Source organism: Equus quagga, chromosome 9 (assembly GCF_021613505.1).
Source record: "Equus quagga isolate Etosha38 chromosome 9, UCLA_HA_Equagga_1.0, whole genome shotgun sequence".
Taxonomy (NCBI): Eukaryota; Metazoa; Chordata; class Mammalia; order Perissodactyla; family Equidae; genus Equus; species Equus quagga.
The window spans coordinates 8,973,202-8,995,203 of NC_060275.1; the positions used below are offsets into that span (position 1 = coordinate 8,973,202).

The 22,002-nt window shown below is 34.6% G+C and overlaps 1 protein-coding gene across 1 annotated transcript in view; it reads right to left on the reverse strand.

Annotated features, from left to right (window-relative positions):
- Nucleotides 1–22,002, reverse strand: part of DOK6 (docking protein 6) — a 400,855-nt gene that overhangs the window by 251,825 nt on the left and 127,028 nt on the right. The window contains exon 2 of the mRNA XM_046672318.1: nucleotides 18,231–18,338. Coding sequence (XP_046528274.1) covers nucleotides 18,231–18,338 — 108 coding nt within the window. The remainder of the gene's footprint in view (nucleotides 1–18,230; nucleotides 18,339–22,002) is intronic.

A 22,002-nucleotide genomic window follows, 5' to 3' on the forward strand; every position in this document is an offset into this window, starting at 1 on the left:
ATTAGTTTCTAAACAGCAAGGAATATATCTCTATTTATTTTGAGTCACCTGAAGTCATTAAATATGTTTTTTCCTTTTTTAAATTTTTGATTAATCAAAAAGTTCACACAGCTTTATAATGCGGTTCCCCAGAGGCTGAGCAGATGGTTAATGGACGGCCACCTGGGAGGTGGGCATCCACTCAGGCAAGTGCTCCCTGCCAATGAACTCTGTCAGTGTTGGGGTCCCAGGGCAAACGCAGTAATAAGGTAACAAAGCATGAAGACTCTTTCTGGAAAACTGACTTATTGACATTTATTGGGGACCACCAGCAAGGCCAACCCGATACTGAGCTGGTAAGCTCTTCAGCTGCGGGGTTTTTAGCTCCTCTCAATTAGGGAACCAGGGGCCAGGCATGGAGGCAATCCAAGCCAAGATAAGGTAATGAAAAGGTCCAGATGAGAAGTTCTGAACACTCCAAAGGCTTTGCCCTCATTCTGTCCCCTGCCTTGCTTATACCTAGATGTGGCCAATAATAAGTTGTCTTTATTTGTTTGGGCACACTAACAGGGAACAGAAGAGTGGCACTTTAGGGAACCTGCAATCAGTCTGAAACGTCAGGGTAAAGAACATTGGAGAACACTGTCAGCGGTATGCACTCTCTTTCCCATAGCAGAATTATGAGGAGTCTCCTGTCTGACCTCCTCAAACAGACCAAACATCTTGCAAAAACTTCTTCTGTGGTCTATAATCATAGATTTGTTGGTGATTTTCACCAGCGTCAGAAAATTCTTGGTTAGTATTTAAGCAAGTCATTACACTAATTGTGCTTTTTGTAGCTCTGCTTCTTGGCATTTCTGGAATCAAAACATAGGAATAGGTACCTGTTGAATAAAGAAGTACAATGTTAACTGGATATGCCTGACAGCTGGGAAGAATTACTATGAGTTGACCAGGATAGCTGATCTATCATTATATGAGGTGGAAAATAGTACGGAAAGGAGAGCAAGTACTGGTGGCATGAAAAAAAAAAAAAAAAAGACAACAGTTCTAGGGACTTTTGCTGTAAAAATGCTGTTGTAGCTGTTCAAGAGACACAAGGCTATGATTAGGGACAAACTATGCTGACATATATCAACCTTTAAAAGTGTCACAAGCTGGGTTCCAAATGGAAACAAGAAAAGGAAAAGTCTGAAAGAAAGTGCTTGCAGGTTAAGACCTTTATAAATGGTACCCGAGTTCAAATCATGGCCGCACAGACAGCTCCTCAAACTTGGTTCTCAGGCAAGATTGCCTGTTTGCCAAAAGTGAGGCAGTGCCTTCCTACCCTCGTCCTAAGTGGTTCTGGAAACACACTGACCCTTGCCCAGTAAATTATATAATCAATAGAAAAAAGGAACAAATTATAATCCAAGCACAGGTGACAAAACTATCTGCCAGTTCACAAGGAAGTTAATAAATCTGTCCCACTCATAAGCAAAGATATGGAAGTTCTGCAAAATAGAATTAACAGAGTCGTTATTTTCTATTATCTCTACAGAGCTACACACTCATATCTACTGTCAACAACAAACCAAGTAGACACTTTTTTCTAGCACATTTGGATTATTTATAAAAATCGAACAGCTATAGGATGATAAAAAAAGTCTTCATAAATTCAAAAGAATCAAATTTCAAAATTACGTTCTATGCCCATAATATGATATAATTAAAAATTTATAATAAATGGATAAGCAAATATTCCATAAGTATAAAAAGTAAATATTATATTTCTAAGGAACATATAAGCTTAAAAGGAAACTGTAAGTTAAACTATAAAATATTTACATTTTAATGAAAATGAAAATAATAAATAAAAAATACATGGCTTTAAAAATATTTTTCATGAATGAGAAAGGTTGAAAACAAAGAACTCAGGCATTCAGGTGAAGAAGTTAAAAAAAACCAACAGAGCATTTCCATAAATAAAGGCATAATAAAGACAAGAGCAGAAATCAATGAAAGGAAGAAGAAAATGAGAAGTTTAAAAAACCAAAAGGTCTATTTGAAAGGTAAAAGAGATTTCTGGCAAGTTTGATGAAAGAAAACAGAGAGAAGGTAGAACTAAATCAAGTACAAGATGAGAAGGGAAAAACGGAACAAACAAAAAATCTAAATATTAATAGGAAGTTTGTAAACAACTGAATACTAATTAATGTGAAAACAGATGAAAAGATATATATCTAGTAAAATATAAAATGCAAGGCAAAACTATAATGCTAATCGAATAAAATGTAAGATAATATCTTTGTGATGCATGGAGTGGGGGAGTATTTCCTAAAGAAAGCTACTGAAGCCCAGCTCAGGACAAACTGGAAGGCATTCAAATTTGCTGATTTCTGTTCAGTGCAGGACTCCATAAAGTTGACAGACAGATGATAGAGGTGAGAAATTATTTACAACATCTAAAACTGAAGTAAGACTAGTGTTTAGAATAGATAAGAGAACCTTGCAAAACAGCAAGAAAAAAATACAGGAACTCTGGCAGGAAAACAGACAAATGATATAATCAGTCAATTCCTGGGAGAATAAAGCCTGAAAGCAAACACGCATAGGAAGAATTTCTCAAATTCACTGAGTGTAGAAAAACACGTGTTAAAACACAATTGATTATCATTTTATACCCATCAGATCTGGAAAAGTTAATGAACGATGGAAGGCATCAATGAGAATGTGTGAATATAAAACCCACATGCATCCAGAAGATGTGTAGAATGAGGCTGCAGTCTGGAAAGGCATCTGGTAGTACATATTTAAATTAAGTTTTCACCTATCTTTAACACAATGATCCCATTCGTTTTATATATCCCAGAAAATTTCTCACATTGGATCATAAAGACAGTACAAAAATCTTAATTACAATATTGTTTGAGGTAATGAGAAGTTGCTAGCAATCTAGTTTCTATCACAAGGAGAATGGAAAAGTAAAATATAATGGGTGCAAACTATGGGATATCATATAGAAATTAGAAGCAAATGGCAAAATGGACACAAAGAAATGCAAATAGGTCTTAAAAGCCATAATGCATGATGAATAAAAATAAGAAACACAATACGTTATGACACAATGGTACTCGAATTAACAACACAGTACATGTTCAAGAAACCAACAGTACACATTTATAAGAATCACACAAAGCTTTCCATCAAACATTATAGTAATTTTCTATGAAGGAGGAGAGATGAATGAGATCAAGTTATGAAAATAAAATAGATTAATCCATGTTATAGAAACCAATGATGATAGCATTCATTAATTGAGTAACACGATTAAATCAACCTGTGCAGCTAAGTTCTACCACACCAGGAAAAGAAAAAGGAAGGAAGCAAGGAAGGGAGGGAGGGAGGGAGGAACAGAGAGATAGGAAGTAAGGAAAATCCACTTTCCAAAGAAAAGTCAACCAAATGATGTGTCAACCACTATTACTTCTATGCTCATTACAACTTACCAATGCTCTGAATTAGTCTTCAGCTCAGCTGTCTATGGCTTGGTATATGATACCTTTTAACATAACTAATTGGCATAATTATGTTCTTCTAATAAAGACACAGAATATAAAAGAGTATTGGTATAATCATTAATATATATCAATTCCAAAGAGTACAAAAAAGATAAAAGACTATAATTATTTTCCTAAGCTTATGAGACCAACTCTAGGTGTGATCCATGGGTTAAGTGTCAATCATGTTTAATGTTTACCTATATACTTATAGCATCCAGACATTATATCAGAATTACTTACACATTTGTATTTAGTTAAGTATATATATTTAGGTATATATAACTTCAAGTAATAGAAAACCCAATTATCAGTGACTGAAATTTGGGGTAGGCAAACTGTAGTCTGGGGGCCAAATTTGGTTTACCATCTGTTTTTGTAAATAAAGATTTATCAGAACACAGCCACAACCATTTGTTTACATATCGTCTATGGCTACTTAATATACAAGTGCAGAGTTGAAGAGTTGCAACAGAGACTATATAATCTGCAAAGCCTAAAATTTTTACTATCCGATCTTTTACAGAGAAAACTTTGCTGCCCACTGATTTAAACAAACAGAACTTTATTTTTCTCACATAAGAACTCTACAGTAGGCAATTATTGCTGTTGGTTCAGCAGTTTGATGATATTAGAGGCAGCATCGCAGGCCCAAATATCTGTCCTTCTCTTGGCATTTATCTTTTGCTCACTCCTCATGGACACAAAATGGGTTACAACTGGGTGTCGAGTCAGCAATTATTTAAATAAACCTCCAGGCCTGAATTGTCAAAGTTGTAGCATATTTCCCTTCAAATACAATGTCTATAATGTACATACCTCCTATAGGCCACGAGGGAAGGGTGGCTCTCTCACTTTTGCCAGCCTAAAAGAATTCTTTCCCAAATGAAAGATAAAACAAAAATGTAAATGGTTCACCACTAGAGTTAGATCGCAATGCAGAGATCCCTGGGGCGCAACTGACCTACTCATGGGAGCTTTTTTAAAAGCAGAGCATTTTCTCCAGCCGGACAGAGAAGAGAAAGTCAGATTCCAAGCTTGAGAAGGCTTTGATGTGCCATTGGGGTCTCAGTGAGGGAAAGAACCAAATATGTCAAGGATTGTGGGCAGCCTCTGGTTGATGAGAGCAGCCCCTTTTGGAGACCAGCAAGGAAACAGGAACCTCAGCCCCATAGCCCTGAGTGGCTGAATTAGCCATCTGCAGAAGGAGTTTGGAAGCAGATGTTTCTCTAGAGCCCTCAGACAACTCAGTCTGATGGACATCTTGACTTCAGCCTTGTGAATCTCTCAGCAGAGGACCCAGGCACGCTGCACCTTTGACCTTTAGAACAGTGAGCTTATCAATGGGGGTTTTTTTGAACCCCTGAGTTTGTGGTAATTTGTTATACAACAATAGAAAATAAAAACTCTAGTCCAATTATTTTTAATGATAGAAGTGCATAAAAGATCCAGCCTTTGGGGACAATGTTGGGTCTGACCACATCAGTTTACGTGCAAGATGAAACTAGACTAAAAGATAGGAAAGTTGACTTTTTGGCCCCCTATCAGAGAGTTGGCTATACCAGCCCTAAGACTAGGTCATATCATGGTAGCCCCAGCTCAGGAGTACAATTTCCCCTATAACGAGATAAACTTTTCATAAAGGATAAAAAGACATAAAAAGATTTCCAGGCTACTGAAAATCAGGTTAAAATTTAATTTTATAGTACTGTACACTAGATATTTAAATATGATTAACTAGATTCAAAGATATAGAAAAGAAGAACTAGGGGGAAATCATTGCATTTTTAAGCAAACATTTACAATCTCTCTGTTTCTCTTTTTGTCTCCAAAACCAACCAACCAACCAAGCAACCCACCTCATTTCCCCGAATATTATATAGTAGGAATTCAACCATTTCTTCAGGAAATCAAACTATGTGACAATAATTCTGAGCAGAACAAATTTAACAGTTATCATCAAAACAACTAATTTTACTGAGACTCAAGACCCATCTTTCCCTAAATTAAGAACCTGTCCTCTAATCAATAAAATCAGTTTATTGGCTGCTATTGGTTCATAACCTAGGATTGTTAATGTTCAATTGAAATTTTACCTTTTTTTAATAGAAGCATTGAATGTAAAAAGCTTTAGAATTTTTAAAATATCATACAAATTTTAAACAAATATGAAACAGCATTGTTATTTATAAAATAAAAGTTGCTAGATAGATATTTATAGCGAGGTACAAAGTACTAAATCAAGAACGAATTCACATTGGAATATTTTTCAAATTGTTAGTTGTAAATGAATATACATTCATTACTTGAGGTACATATATAACTTTCTGTTAATGGCAGAGAAACAATTTATCCTCGGTAAACATTATGCAATAAGCATTTCTCCTCTTGTATCTGTCAGATATTGAACAATTAGGCAGACTGTTAATGGGTGAAAAAGAGATTTTTAAAAAAGAGAAATGCATTGATGATATTCTGAGATAATAATTAAGGGCATTGTATCTAAATCCATGAAATAAACGTAAAAATGCTTCAGAAAGGATGGAAATAATGTCATAACAGAATTGAGCTACCGAATATTCTTTCTCAAATTGCTATCTGATTTACCATATACAATGACTTCTTTGGAATTACAAGCTACTTTATCATGCAAATTGGTCTCAAAATTTTTCTAAAGTTGGTACGAATTGTTTCTCTGGTTTCAAAGATGCAAAATCTGAAGCAGAAATGACTTGTGCCATCATAGTTGTCTTACATTTTACATATTCTCTTAAATGAAATTATCATCTCATGCGAGCTATGATATTATTTTCACTTTACAGATAAGAAAGTGAAAGAAAGATGTTGTTTAAATCATACTATTTTTTTGTGATGTAGTACCATTATGGATCAGTGCCTCACACAAACACACAAATGGATAGTTTTAAAAAGCAGAATAAAGACAGTAATGTTGTTAACATAAATCATATCGCTATATACTCTAGTCAAGCCCAGATTAATCACACAGATATTTTCTAAGAGTCTGATTCCATATTTCTCAGTGAACAGATATTTGTTAGAGATCGACAGATTATAAACAAAAATCCTGATTGCTGGTGATCTATTTTCCATGGCATCCTTAAGCCACACAGAATGATGTTTATCGGAGATATCTTAGATGATATAAAATTTTAATTGACTTTGATTCAAATATTACAAAGATCAAGTTTAGCTTTGGGAGTTCTCTATTATTTTCAGATCACAACTTTGCCATTCCCTCCATCCGCAGTTCTTAAACTTGGTCTCTTCTGCTAATTTCTGGCTTTAGAGTTGCCCATTCACAACCCATCCATCTCTGTGAGAGACGGGGCATCAAGCCGTGGGCATTCTCACACCTTCTTTCCATCCTACATAAAAACCAACTTTTCCTATTCCATTTCTTTGAGTCTTCCCTGAGTGACCAGCATGTGACCAAATGATATGAGTAAAGCAATCAATAAATGATCACAGATTAACATGCGACTGTCCCAGAAACCAATGTGTGTGTTAATAGGAGCGTATGTTCAAGAAACTGAGACCTCTTCAAGCTAAGAGATCACAGATGGATGAATAAATGAGTGAGTGAATAAACAAATGAATAAGATGTCTTAACCCAAATAAACAATTATCACTCCGGGAACTTCTGGCAGGTTTTTCAAGAGACACCAAGCCTTTGAATATTCCACATCACACCAAGTGTGTGCCCATCCAAGAATATAGCCATTGGAATGAAAATGAAAATGTTCAACACAACATATTGTACACATGTGCGTTTCCACTCTGACCAATAATTTTGCTTCTAGCTTTAATGACATGCTATATTTATAGGTGGCTATTTTTCACCAGTACGTCTTCATCTTTTCCCCAACTCTCTCAGACGTCTGCTTTACATAAAGATAAATACTGACAACTCTAAATAGGAGTAAACCAGATAAAATAAAATGATGTTTTCAATGTCAGGTTGCAGGGGACTTAGAAATAAGATTGGTCCCAACACAGGCATCACTTTTCTGGCATCACATAATTTGCACCACTGGAAGTTCACAAAGTTCTATCTTTATTCATCCTTCTAAGAGATTTTATTTATGTTTTCCTCTCTATGGACAGCACTCATGTTTATATTACTAAAATTTCTATAAACTGTTTCTTTTGCATCTGCCTAGAAAATTAAGGAAAATTTATTAGCTGATTCTATGTAAATTGCTGTAGTTCAGTTTTCATTGAGGATAAATTTGTTTTGAATATCTGTTATGACAATTATATAAAGCTAAATTTTCAATCCTAATGCATTTTTAATAACTTCCTTCAGTAGCTAGTGATTTGAATTTCAAATTTCTTTCTACCAAGAAGTAAAAGAAAAAGTATATATAATTTTATAGCAGTTTTATATAAAAATTGATTTATGCAGCAAGATCTCTCTCATTGTAAACATATCAAATGTCTAATTGAGATCATTAATACTCATAAGCTTTATAATATGTATATTTCAGATAGAACCTGCCAACTTTAACTTTGGTAAAGAAGTAATTGTGTCCTTAGCTTATTTTTCAGAAGTCTGTCACTTAGGTTGGAAACATTTCATTCATTTGATTGATTACTTCAGTTTATTGCTATTGAGCACTACAGCAGATTTTAAGGCATATCAAAATAATGGACTAATCACAAGTTTAAAGTATTTAAACACTAACAAATAGAAAAAATTGGGAAATGCACACTAGTCTATTTCTTTAAGCCACCTCGAAAATGAAAAAATTTTTTTTTTCTTTTTGTAATTCACAAGATCCAGTATTTGGACTGACCGTTAGTTGTCCAAGGGAAAACAAAGATTTTAAATATGCCAGCCTTTTTCATACGGAGATCTTTATTTACCTGACCATCAGAGGGAACTATGAGAAATTTACAGCTTCAACAATGTTCACATCTGAAACAAAGATTCATAATTCTACAAACGGAAGAAGCCATAGGAAGTGATGGTTCAGTCTTTGATGCTGCAGGAGCAAGATCATATTTCAAGATAAAATTACAAAGATTTGGGATTGCTTTTTTTGCTTTGATGGCTGATTGTCCAGGGCTTGGACAAATTAACACCATCCAACCCCTATGGTGGCCTTCTCTGTACCGCCAACACCCACTCACCCTCTCAGACGGAGGGGCAGCCCCAGGGAAGAGCAGGACACACGGCCTCTGATGTTCTGTCTTCTCTCTTCTTCCCCTTTGCAAATGTCAATATTTTTAATAATTTTCTTTTTGGTAAAATTAAAAATTCTCTCTTTAGAATTATTAAATTTTTCAGTTAGGAGTATATTTAAAGAGTCTTGATAATTAATATAAATTTTACTCTTTAGTATTTTAACATTTATTCTATTAGCAGTTCCTCATTTAAGTGGCAGTTTTCATAATTTTCTATCATTTTTTGAATTAGCTATTGTGTTCAATAAAGTGTCAACTTTTTTTATTTGTAACTCTCCATAAACTTAGAATTGAAATATGTGGATGTCACCATAAGGCTGGTACCAAAGTCCATGTCTTTTAGAGAAAAAAGTTTTATTTTGCACTGATCAGACTTTCACAGAGAGGTATCACTATACCACCACCTTAACATTTATTCTATTCAATAGATTTCCTCGGCAATTTCCACTACAATCTGGCTGTATTTCTGTTTGTTTAATGAAACTATCTACCTGAATATACCATAAACACCTCAAATCTAACATGCCAAGCTTTCTTCACCACTGACAACTGCTCCTCCTCACACAGTCCCTGCCTCCATCCAGCATGACCACTCATCTGTCACCCACTCTTGCAAAGATATTAACTCTTACTCCTCTCTTCCATTTCCCCTATATCCGATCAGTTACTAAGTCATTTTAATTCTCCTTGACTGTATCTGGAAAATATCAGCAAAATACATCTCCTTTCCATTCACTTTATCTTTCTCCATTCAGCACTTTGTTTATTTTGGGGCAGTGGGAATATTATATTATAATATTCTACTAACTCATTTCTCTGTATATAATCTATTACCCTATTCATTTGATGTGATTTCATATAAATTACTTTTTTCTAAATACTTATTTGAAGATATGAAAAGCCATTTAAAACCCTTCACAATGTCTCTATTGCTTAAAGGATGAAGACTAAACTCATGAGTGAAGGATTTGTGATCCTTCATACGCCCCCTCCATTGCTTTGGGGCTCAGCTTCCCCCACTGTAGCCCTCCTTTCAGAGTTTGTCGACACTAGATTACTTAAATTTTCTTCAATTCCCCATGCAATGTAACTTTTCAGTACTTGTAATCATGCTTTTTCTTCCTCGTATAATGCATTCCTCTCCATTACTTTATTTGTCAAGACAAAGTAGTCTTAAGAAGCCCCTTTGCCCTCACCTAATTTCCAAAGGCAGAATGAACTGTTCCTTTATACTTTTATAACTGCACTTTGCACTTCATCATACTTCATTATAGTTAGCTATTTATAAACCTTACTTCATGGGACTGCAAAATTTTAATTATTGACTGCCCCAAACACTCTTTCTAGAAGTTCCTAAGTGGTATCTTATTCACTCTTCATGACAGTCCTGGAGGAGCAGGGCAATTATTGTCCACATTGTACAAATAAGAAGAGTACTTTCATCTTCTGAGCTTCAGTGTCTGTCTTGTCACTAAACACAGTCGTCTTACAAAAATATATATTACATTAATCATAGTATTTTACTTATTATATGGCATTGGGTTTACTAGTAGTTTCCCAATAGACAGGGCAGGTCTCTTTTCCTTTGTAGCATAATGCCGATCACCCTTAGAGACAGGACATACCTGTATTTACTTATCCAACCCAATGAAAGAAAATATTTATGTTGTAAGTTTTTACTTTCATTTGAGCAATTTTAGAGTTGCTTAATGGTAATACAATTTTGATGGCAGGGAAGATCATATCTGAGTGAATAAGAGTGGCATTATAGAATAACAGAAGACACGATAAAAGAGAATTTGAATAACACTAGATGTACATCTAAGAAAAAAGGAAGCAAACATCAGTGTCTTGGTGCTGGTTAAGACGACAGGCAGAAGAAAAGTAGTGAGACTGACACAGTATTTTGGTTTGAATGCCTAACAGACACTTCAAATTTAATATATACAAAGTGAAAGCTTGTGATTTTTACCCAAAGCCTATAAGACAGCCAGTTAGAAGCATTAGGCAAAACTTGCTAAAATAGAATCAAAATAAGAGAACATTTACATACTTTCTTGAAAACAACTCTCAAGATTTCTTATTACTGATGAATCATGCCCAAATTTTTCTTCCATATCAGGAGTGGGCTAACTTCACCATTTTAATTCAAAATCACTGAAGAAAAAAATAAGATAAAAATTCCTGAAAGGAAATTTAAATCACTATGAAACTGAGTTAGCCTCCCAAATGCTATGAAGAATAAGTTGGAATAATAAAAACTTTAATCTTCATAACATTGCCACGAGAAAGGTAAATTTTAGCTGTCACATGCACTGAATCTAGGTATTTAAGTACTGTAGGGAGCTTCAAGCTACAGTCAATGGCATCTGTTTAGTTATTTAATAAAAGATTAACTGTTCCTTTTCTCAATGTGCTCCTACTGATCTCGTGCTGCTGATTTCTCACAGACTGGAGAGAGAAAGCTCACACACATAAAGTATGTATGTTTTTGAAATGTTAGTCATAGTTTTCTAGTATTAATTTTTATCCAATCTACTTATATCTGCAATCATATTCTATTCCTTTTTTTTTTTTTGGTGAAAATGAATGATCCCTGGTTCTGTGAAAAACCAAATCATGTAATTATACACAGGAACTCTCTAATCATCACATTTTTGATCATTCCCATTGGCATACAGGTGTGGTACAATATATGTCATATTTAAAAAATATATCTGCTACATACCTTGGCTCAATTTTACAGCAAAATTTCTTGAAAAAAATTGTCTGAGTAGCTGCTTCTTCCTCACCTCTTATTCTCCTATAAGCCACTCCAAGTGAAATTAGTCCCCATATTTCACTGCAATAGCTCTTGGTAAAGCCACCAAAGACCTCCATGTTGTAAATCCAATAGTCCCTTTCCTGTCATCATTCTCATTCTCTCAAACTAGACACAGACGACTGTTTGGTCAATTTTTTTAGCACAGTTTTCTCTTGGTTCCCAGTGGTTTACTCTTAATGCTATTGTTCTCATCTTACTCCCTGCTTTTCTCAGATTTCTCCTCCACCTCTGCTAATTCTCTAAGTGTCGCAGTGTTAATTATGTCCTTTTTCTTCATTCTCTTCCAAGAGACATTTCATCCAATGCTACACAGTAAAATACTATCAATATGCCAATGGCAGCCAAATGAATAAGATTATCAATGACACCCCACCCCAGCCCACATTTGTTTAACTGATTACTTGACATTTTAGCTTTAATGCCTAAAAGACATTTCAAATTTAACGTGTACAAAGTGAAAGCCTGTGATTTTTACTCAAAGCCTGCTCTTCTAGCCTTCCCCCACTTCATGAATTGCACCATCCTCGTCTCTGTTGCTCAAGCCCAAATTCTTGAATCACCCATGATCGTAACTTCCACTGATGCCCAAGATCTAATCCATAAGTACATCCTGTCCATTTTACAAACCATATCCAAAATTTGTCCTTTGACCTTCAACTTCAATACTAACATCTTCAGTCAAGCCACCATCACATCTAACTAACCTAAACTAACAATGGCCAATATTTGTACAACTTACCGTATGCCAAGTAAGTAATTATATGCTTAGCTATAAAATATCATTTGTTAGTAACATCTAGTTATATTGAATCTCATTATATGTCTGTGAACCATTTATTCATTACAATAACTCTCTTTGGTAGACACCATTATAATCTTAATGTCAGAGAGAAAAATTGGGTACATAGAAGTTTAAATAGCTTATTCAAGTCCACACAGCTGTTAAATATGGAGGCCAGATTCCAGAGCCTACAATATTATCCACTCTGCAACGTAGTTAAGATTCTTTTTTCTTCCAGCATTATTATTGGGATATAATTGACATATAACATTGTGTAAGTTTAAGGTGTACAATGTGATGTTTTGGTACACATATGTATTGTGAAATGACCACCACAATAAGGTCAGTTAACATCTCCATCATCATTGGTCACAGGGTAAGACAAATAAGTTCTGGGGAGCTAATGTACAGCATGGTGACTACAGTTAACCAACTCTATTATATACTTGAAGTTTGACAAGAGGTAGATCTTAAATGTTCTAAACACACAGACACACACACACACACACACACACACAAGTGGTTAAGATTCTTGATCTTTTTCAACAATCTGTTTTCCAGAATGATCTCTTTCCTTGTTGACTTTGTTGAGGAATAATTTATACGTGATAAGTTGCATCCATTTAAAGTAAACAATTGAATGAGTTTTGATAGTTGTATGCATTTTTTTTAAACTACCACCACAATAAAGATAAAGAATGCTTCCATCACGCCCTAAAACTGCCTTATGTCCATTTGGAGTCCATCCCTCCATCAATTCCTCCCTCAAACTAGGCAACCAAGCTATGATTTTTGTTACTACAAGTAAGTATGAAATCAGACAATATGTATTATTTTGGGTCTGAAGTCTTTCAATCAGCATAATGATTCTGACACGATTCATCTGTTATTATGTGTATCAGTAGATCTTTCCTATCTATTGTTCAGCATATTCCATTGATGGATAAACCACAATTGGTTTATTCATTCTCCCGTTTAGGCTGTTTCCACTTTTCAGCTATTTTGAATAAAGCTGCTATGTACATTTTTGCACATGTCTGTATTTGGACATGGCTATTCATTTTGGGGAGGTAAATTCTTAGAAGTGGAATAGTTGGACAGATATATGTTTAACTTTTTAAAGAAACTACCCATTTCCATGAAAAATGTCATTGGGAATTTGATAGGTTGCATTGAATCTATAGATTGCTTTAGGTAATATGAACATTTTAACTATGTTAATTCTTCCAATCCATGAGCATGGAATATCTTTTCATTTCTTTATATCTTCGTCAATTTCTTTCAACAATGTTTTATACTTTTCAGTGTACAGGTCTTTCACCTTTTTGGTAAATTTATTTCCAGGTATTTTATGCTTTTGGTTGTGATTATAAATGAGATTGTTTTCTTGATTTCTCTTTCTAATAGTTCATTATTAGTGTACAGAAATACAACAGATTTTTGTATGTTGATTTTGTACCTGGCAACTTTACCATATTCATTTAACAAAGAATCCTAAAATTTATATAAAACAACAAAAGGTCCTGAATAGCCAAAGCAATTCTGAGAAAAAAGAACGAAGCTTGAGGTATCACACTCCCTGATTTCAAAGCATACTACAAAGCTGTAGTAATCAAGACAACATGGGATTAGCAGAAAAACAGACACACAGATCAATGAAACAGAACTGAAAGGCCAGAAATAAACCCACATATCCATGGGCAGCTAATTTTCAACAGGGAAACAAGAACACAAAACGGAGAAAGCAAAGTCCCTTCAATAAATGGTGTAGGGAAAACTGGACAGCCACATGCAAAAGAATGAAAGTAGACCCTTATCTTACACCATACACAAAAATTAACTCAAAATGGATTGAAGACTTGATCATATGACCTGGAACCATAAAACTCCTAGAAGAAAATATAGGCAGTATGCTCACTGACATCAGTCTTGGCAATAATTTTTTGAATCTGACACCAAAAGTAAAGCAATAAAAGCAAAAATAAACAAATGGGACTACATCAAACTAAAAAGCTTCTGCACAGCAAAGAAAACCATTAACAAACCAAGAAGACAACCTACCAAAAGGGAGAAGATGTTTGTAAATCAAACATCCAATGAGTTAATATCCAAAAAAAACCCATCATATAACTTAACAACAAAAAGCCAAACAACCCAATTAAAAAATGGGCAGACGATCTGAACATGTTTTCAAAAAAGATATACAGATAACCAACAGGCACATGAAAACATGTTCAACATCACTAATTATTAGAGAAATGCAAATTAAAACCACAGTAAGATATCACCTCAAGCCCATCAGCATGACTATTATTAAAAAGACAAAAAATAACAAGTATTGGAGAGGATGTAGAGAAAAGGGAACCCTCATACACTGCTGGTGGGAATGTAAACTGGTGCAGCCACTATGGAAAACAGTATGGAGGTTCCTCAAAAGATTAAAAATAGAAGTACCATATGATCCAGCTATTCCACTTCTGACTATTTATCCAAAGAACACGAAAACAGTAATTTGAGAAGATATATGCACCCCTATGTTCATTGCAGCATTATTCACAATAGCCAAGAAGTGGAAACAACCTATGTGCCCATTGACAAATGAATGGATAAAGAAGATGTGGTGTGTGTGTGTGTTTGTATATGTACATATTCATATAGTGGTATATGTGTGTATATATAGTATATACATATAGTATATATACTATATACATATGGTATACACATATATATATGGTACATGTATATATATAGTGGTATATATGTGGTGTGTGGTATAAGATGTGGTATATACATATATACATACACACACAGTGGTATATCTGTGGTGTATATATACTAAGTGAAGCTAGTGTAAGCTAAATAAGTGAAATAAATCAGATAAAGACAGACAAATACTGTGTGATTTCACTCATATGTGGAAGACAGAAAAAAACAAACAAACACATAGATACAGAGAACAGATTGGTGGTTACCAGAGGGGAAGGGGGATGGGAGGAGGGTGAAAGAGGTAAAAGGGGACACTTGTACAGTGATGGATAGAAACTAGACTTTTGGTGGTGAATATGATGTAGTCTATACAGATGCCAAAATATAATGATGTACACCTGAAATTTATATAACGTTATACACCAATGCTACCTCAATAATAAAAAAAAGAAACCGCCCAAGAGTTTGACAAAGTGCTTGTACAATTTTCCATTTCAGCAATATATGAGTTCTAGTGTCTCCACATTTTCAACTCCAGTTAGTTTGTCTTTACAATTTCAGCCATTCGAATGGGTGGATAGTGATATCTTATTTTGGTTTGAATCTAAATGTTACAGATAACTAATGATGTTGAGCATCTTTGCATGTTCTTATTTGCTGTTTATATAACTTATTTGGGAAAATGTTCACATCTTTTGTCTATTTTTAAATATTGAGCTATCTTCTTATTATTGAGTTATAAGAATTAAGTATTTTGAATACTAGTTCTTTGTCAGATATATATTTGCATAATTTTTTCCAGACTTACTTGCCTTTTTACCTTGTTAACTGGAAGAGAAAAAGTTTAAATTTCCATATAACTCAATTTACCAAGTGATTTTTTTTCTTATGGTTCATACTTTTTGTGCCCTGAGAAATATTTCTTATCACAAGGTGGAAAAAGTTTTCTACTATATTTACTACTGGGAGTTTTATACTTTTGGCTTTAAATTTAGACTGATGATCTGTTTTGAGTTTATTGTATGTATGGTGTGAGGTAAGATCAATGTTCATTTATTTACATAGAGACATCCAGTTGTTCTGGCACCATTTATTGGAAAGAGTTTTCTTTCCTTTTGACTTGTCTTCACACATTTGTCAAAATGCAATTGAGCATACATGTGAGTTTATTTCTAACCTCTCTATTCCCTTCCATTGAGCTATATAGATATCCTCCTGCTAAAGTCACATTATGCTGATTTCTGTAAGTTTATATTAAGTAAGTCTTGATATCTTGTAGTGTAACACTTACAACTGTTTTTCTTTATTAAAACTGCTTTGGCTAATATAGGTTATACAGACATACATACATACAGAGATCATCAATATCTACAAAAAAAGACTCCTGGAATGCTGTATATCAATTTAGGGAGAACTGACATCGTAACAATATTAAATCAACCAATCAAAGAATATTTTATATCTCACCATTTATTTGTATCCTTCTTTCTTTAATTTTCTCAATTATGTTCCATAATTTTCAGTGTAGAGGTTTTACATGTGCTTTGATAAACTTATTCAAAATTAGTTGCTGGCATTATTGTAAATTGAGTTCTTTTTTTAAAAAATTAATTTACCAAGTATTAACTGCTATTATTAAAAATACAATTGACTATAAACATACCATTAACTAAATTTATTCATTAGTTCTGGTACTTGTTTTGAAGATGAGCAAGCATTTTCAAGAAACAATTATGTCACTGAGAATAAAAACAGTTTTCCTTTCTCTTTTCTGTGGGTTTTTGTTAGATGCTCTTTTTTTGATCAAGGAAGTTCACTCTATTCTTAAGTTTCTGAGAGTTTAAATCATAAATGGATGTTGAATTTTGTCAAATGCCTTTTCTGTATGAATTTAAATGATCCTATGATATGTTCTCTTTTATTCTACATCATTCTATTGATTGATTTTCAAATGTTAAAATAACCTTGCATTTCTATCATAAATCTTATTTGATCATATGTTATCATTTTAATGTATTGTTTAATTAGATTTGCTAATATTTGGTTAACAAATTTTGGTTTGTAGGAACATTGATTAGTCACTTTCTTCTACTGTCTTTGTCTAGTTTTGGTTTTCGGATAATGCTGGTCTGATAAAGCGAATTGGAAAGGGTTTCCTCCTTTTTTATTTTTCTTAAGTACTTATTTAGATTCTTTTTTCCCCTTACATATGTTGCAGTAGTCACAAGTGAAGTGATACAGACCCGAAGTTTTTTTGGTGAGAAGGTTTTTAACCATACGTTCAGTATAGTGTCAATTATCAGTAGTATCATAAAGAGTAGTTTCACTGTCCTAAAAATCCTCTGCGCTCTGCCTAGTTATCCCTCCCACCCCCTCAACCCCTGGCAAGCACTCTATTTTTAATAAAAGGAGAAATTAGAACTATATATCACATACAATAAATTCTACAAATTCATGACATTAGCCAGTGTAACTTGCTCTCTATTACCACCAATAAAGAAGCAGAATCTTTACTGAGGCTATTTATGCCTTCCACCAACACGCAGCACTGTGTCACAATCCTGAGTTCTGATCATGAGTCTTCCACATTAGTATAAAATACTTAACTGTGTTTTGATGTTTTCATCAAAGATAACTTTAGGCAGCACATTTAGCATCATTCTAAGATTATTTTTTACAGACTTTTAATTCCTATGAAATTGGTATTTCATTCATAGAATTTATGCCACATCTCTATACATCAACATACTTGATCACTTTCTTGTTAAGGCTGTAAACAGCAAATGCCACGTACATTAACAGTGTCATTAACACTGCTAGTGTCAGCCTCAAAAGTTTTATCTCCTAAATATGGACCACAGTTTAAATCAAAGTAACAAATGCACAATTAACCTGAACAGAGGAACATGCCTACTCAGCACATTGGAAAATGATCTAGTTGAGTTATGAGTCATCTCATATTGCAAAGTAGCAATAAAAATGAGTCTTTCATTTTGCAGAGGTACCACTGGCATTTACAGCAGATGATTAAAATAAAGGAGAAAAATAACTTTTGCATTCTATCAGACCCGGGACATTTTACCCTGGCCGTGCATTTTTGCCTCTGCAGATTTCATCTATCAAAAGAAATATCTCCTCCAGTTGTTGCCAAGGGTCCAGTTATTCCCCAGTGATTCCAAGGACTGTGACTTACCTTATGAAAGTTTCTGAAATATGCTGCCTTTTCATCTGGAAATTTTTCTAGCCTTCTGGGTCCTTTACTAGAAGCCTTCTTGAAAACTAACCAGCATCGTCTGAAAATCTGAAAGCAAATTAAAGAATCCTATTATCCATCTTTTTTACATGAGTTTTGCAGCATCAGGAATTTGTCTATTCAACGAATCCATTGGGAATACATTTTTTAAAATGCTTCTACAGAGAACAACTTTGTTTTGAATTATAAGCACGTTATTCATTCAAATTACAGCAAACTTTAAAAGCTCAACATTTAATATAAAAATGAAATTTGTGAAAAGATTTTATGAGTTTTTCAAGATGCTAGCTTCAATCATCTTTAACTAAATTATCTGGATGTCAGTGTCAGGAAAGATTTATTCTCACCATCCTAGCAACAGATAATTCTCTGTTGTCCATGATAATGCAGTTATGATTTACTAAGATTAAGCACTTTCATAATGCTCAATTTTCTGCCTTTGAAAAAACATCACATTTAAAGATTAAATTGTAGGATTAACTTTTTTAAAAAACAATTGCTCATATATTAATTTAGAAAACAAAAGGATATATGTTTTTATAATAGACACATCTCTCACCCCTTTATACTTTTACTGTAACTAGTATTTATTAAATGCTTATTCTGCATAATACATTCTAAAATTTATATACACACTTAATCCTCATATCTACTATATGAGGTGGTTTATCTCCATTTCAGGATAAAGATAGTGATAATGTCAGGATTTGAACACACATCTGTCGGGCTCTTCACCTTTGCAAAAAAGCAAAACTACCAGTTACTCAAGCACAAACCATCATTTCAGAACTCTGCCTTTATTTTATAGGACAAATTAATAACAGACCTTTAGACTGTCTGTCGCCTGATGCCCACCTTACCATGCTAATTGTTCTGGATGTAGAACACAGATATCCTTAAGGCAGAGCAATAAAATGAGTCTCCTTTCCAGTAATTGAAGGGGTGTAGAAATGCAAATTGGCCACAACTTTTAAATTTCAACATTTAGCATATTTTTGTTGGCATATACATTCTCTACAGTCATAAAGAAATTCATAGAAGGAAACTTCAGAAACTTAGATCACTGTATTTCTCTTCTATTTATTTATTTAAACTGCAACGCTGCTATACTATGTTTTTTCACTAATAGAGGCCAGATAATAGAAATCCTTTGCAGTATACATTGTTGATTATTCACTAGAAGACAGTGTTTCCCATGTTAAAATGCACTCTTAGCACAATTACAGAGACCTCTCATTATAAAAGCAGAATACATAGAACAACAACGCAGACACACACTCTCACTGTACTCCAGCTGCCTTTCTTAGCTCCTTCCCAGTAACTTCAAAAAGCATATGAAGGACAACCCTGAACTTCCAGCACACAGCAGTGGGTCTCTCCTTCTCTACCTGCGCTGAGATGCACCGCCTCTGTCACATGATTCCTAACCAAAGACCTGGAGACAAGGAGTGAAAGTCCTCCCTCAGGGCTCCCAGTGTTCTTCCTACATGCTTGTATTTAGCATGCTGTGTTGTAGCTAATTTATTTGTTGGCCCCTTGTGGATCTCCACCCACAAAGTAAACCAACAGTAAAAACATATAGTGTAAATATTGTTTTTATAGTAGGATGTCAGCATACGGTTTGTTTAGCTTTAACTCCACTCTATATAGGTTTATTTAGTGTTGTAGAATTCGGCTTTTTAAACCTAAAAAAGGTATTTATATTTTAAGTGGTAATACATTTATAAAATGCAAAATAAGAAAAGATAGTTTGGTATAATGGAAAATTAATCAAACTTTTGTTAGTTTGAAACCTTGGGAGTTCCTGGGTGAAATCTAAAAGTGGGCCCCGTACTTGGGGAGCAAAGAGAAACCAAAGAAAGCAGCAGACAACTCCAGATTGGCAGGTGAAAGGCTTAATAATTGATGGAATTTACACAGAGGCTTGGGCAGTCATGAAATGAGGAGATCTTCACACCCGCCCATCAGAATCTTAAAAGTTTAGATGGAGGCCCTAACTGAGTTCACTCACTATACCACCCAGATGGTCTCAACAAGACATTACTCTCTCAAGGCTGCATGCTTGAAAAGGGCTCCTAGTGCAAGAACAGTGGGCGGGTTGTACTGCCCAAGGACAGGGGAGCGGGTGAGGAGTCTCCAGTTGACTGGGTCCAACTCAAGGGTCAACCAGGGTTCACGTCCTCTTGATGACCTCCTCCTACACTCTGGAATCATACAGACTTGGGTTTACATCATGGCTATGCCAGTTTAGCTGTGCAAACTTAGACAAATTATTTAATGTCTCGAGTAAAGAAAGGTACCCCATAGGACAGAGGGAGGAGCTAACAGTGCACAGAAGGTTCTTAACAAGGATCAGCTCATATCTCAGGTCCCTTTCACTTACAGAGTGGGTGCAGTCTGAGGCACATGACAGAGTCATACGTAGGAACATGTTTTTACTAATGACACATAATTCTAATGGAATTCAGATCCAAATATTCTACATCCAGAACAATTAGAGCACTATAAAAGAACTTTTAAAAAATAAGTAGAAATATATCAATGATCTCCCAAACATGTACTGTGGAACTAGAAAAGGCTGAACTTGGAATTCCAGCTCAGCCCCTTGTGAGGGCCATGTCTGGGCAAGTCATACAACCCTCCAAGCTTGAATCCTTATCTCAGCTTGGGGAAAACAATGTCTATATCATAGAATTATTGTGACGGTGAAAAGAAATAAGTATACAAAGCTTATGCCACAGAGATTGACAGAGGAGTCACTAAATTACAGAGGGTAGTACAATACAAAACAGATGAAATGCTCTTAGCAGCAGACTTTGTTCAGCACGTCCATAACCATTATGAATATTTACATATACTGTCAAAGTCATTGCTTATTCCAATATATTTTTAAAGGTTTCAAATAATCCCAAAAATTATGGGAATTATGTTATGTATAATATCAATAAACAAAACTATTTTGTTGAATACAAATATGAGTTCTTGCCAATTTCATAATGGTTTGGATACTGTTAATCATTTAGCTATTTATATTTATCAACACACAGATGAGAAAAAAGTAAAGCTCTTGTATCAAATTTACTCTCTTCCTAAAATTACCCTCTCTGCAAGATAATGTGAAGTAATTTTGCAAAGGATAGATTATTTCACTCAGTATTAAATCATACGTGTGTATTAGGATTTAGGGTATTATGTTGTAACGTCTCAGAATATAATTTTTTAATCAGAACAATTTGATTCTCAGTGCAGGTTCTGCTATTTATTAAATGCCTTGTCTGGCAGAAGTTATTTTAACCTAAGACCTAACCTCCTCATCTATAACGTAAAGTCAATATACCTCATGAAGTTATTTGAAGATTTAATAAGACAGCCTGCAGAAAGCATCCAGCACATGTGTTTGAAGCGTAGTCCACACACCTTATTTGAATCTCTCGGGATTTGGATATTGCTATGGACTCCCTTGTGTTCCCAGCAAATTTGTATGTTGAATTCCTCAGCCCTAATGTGATGGTATTTGGAGATGGGACCCTTGGGAGGTACGTAGCATTAGAGGAGATCGCAAGAGTGGGCCCTCAGGACAAGATTAGTGCCCTTATAAGAAGAGACACCAGAGAGCTTGCTCTCTCTCCCTGTAATTTCACAAAAAAGAGGTCACGGCCAGACAGTAGTCATCTGCAAGCTTGGAAGAGGGCTCTTCCCAGAACCTGACCAT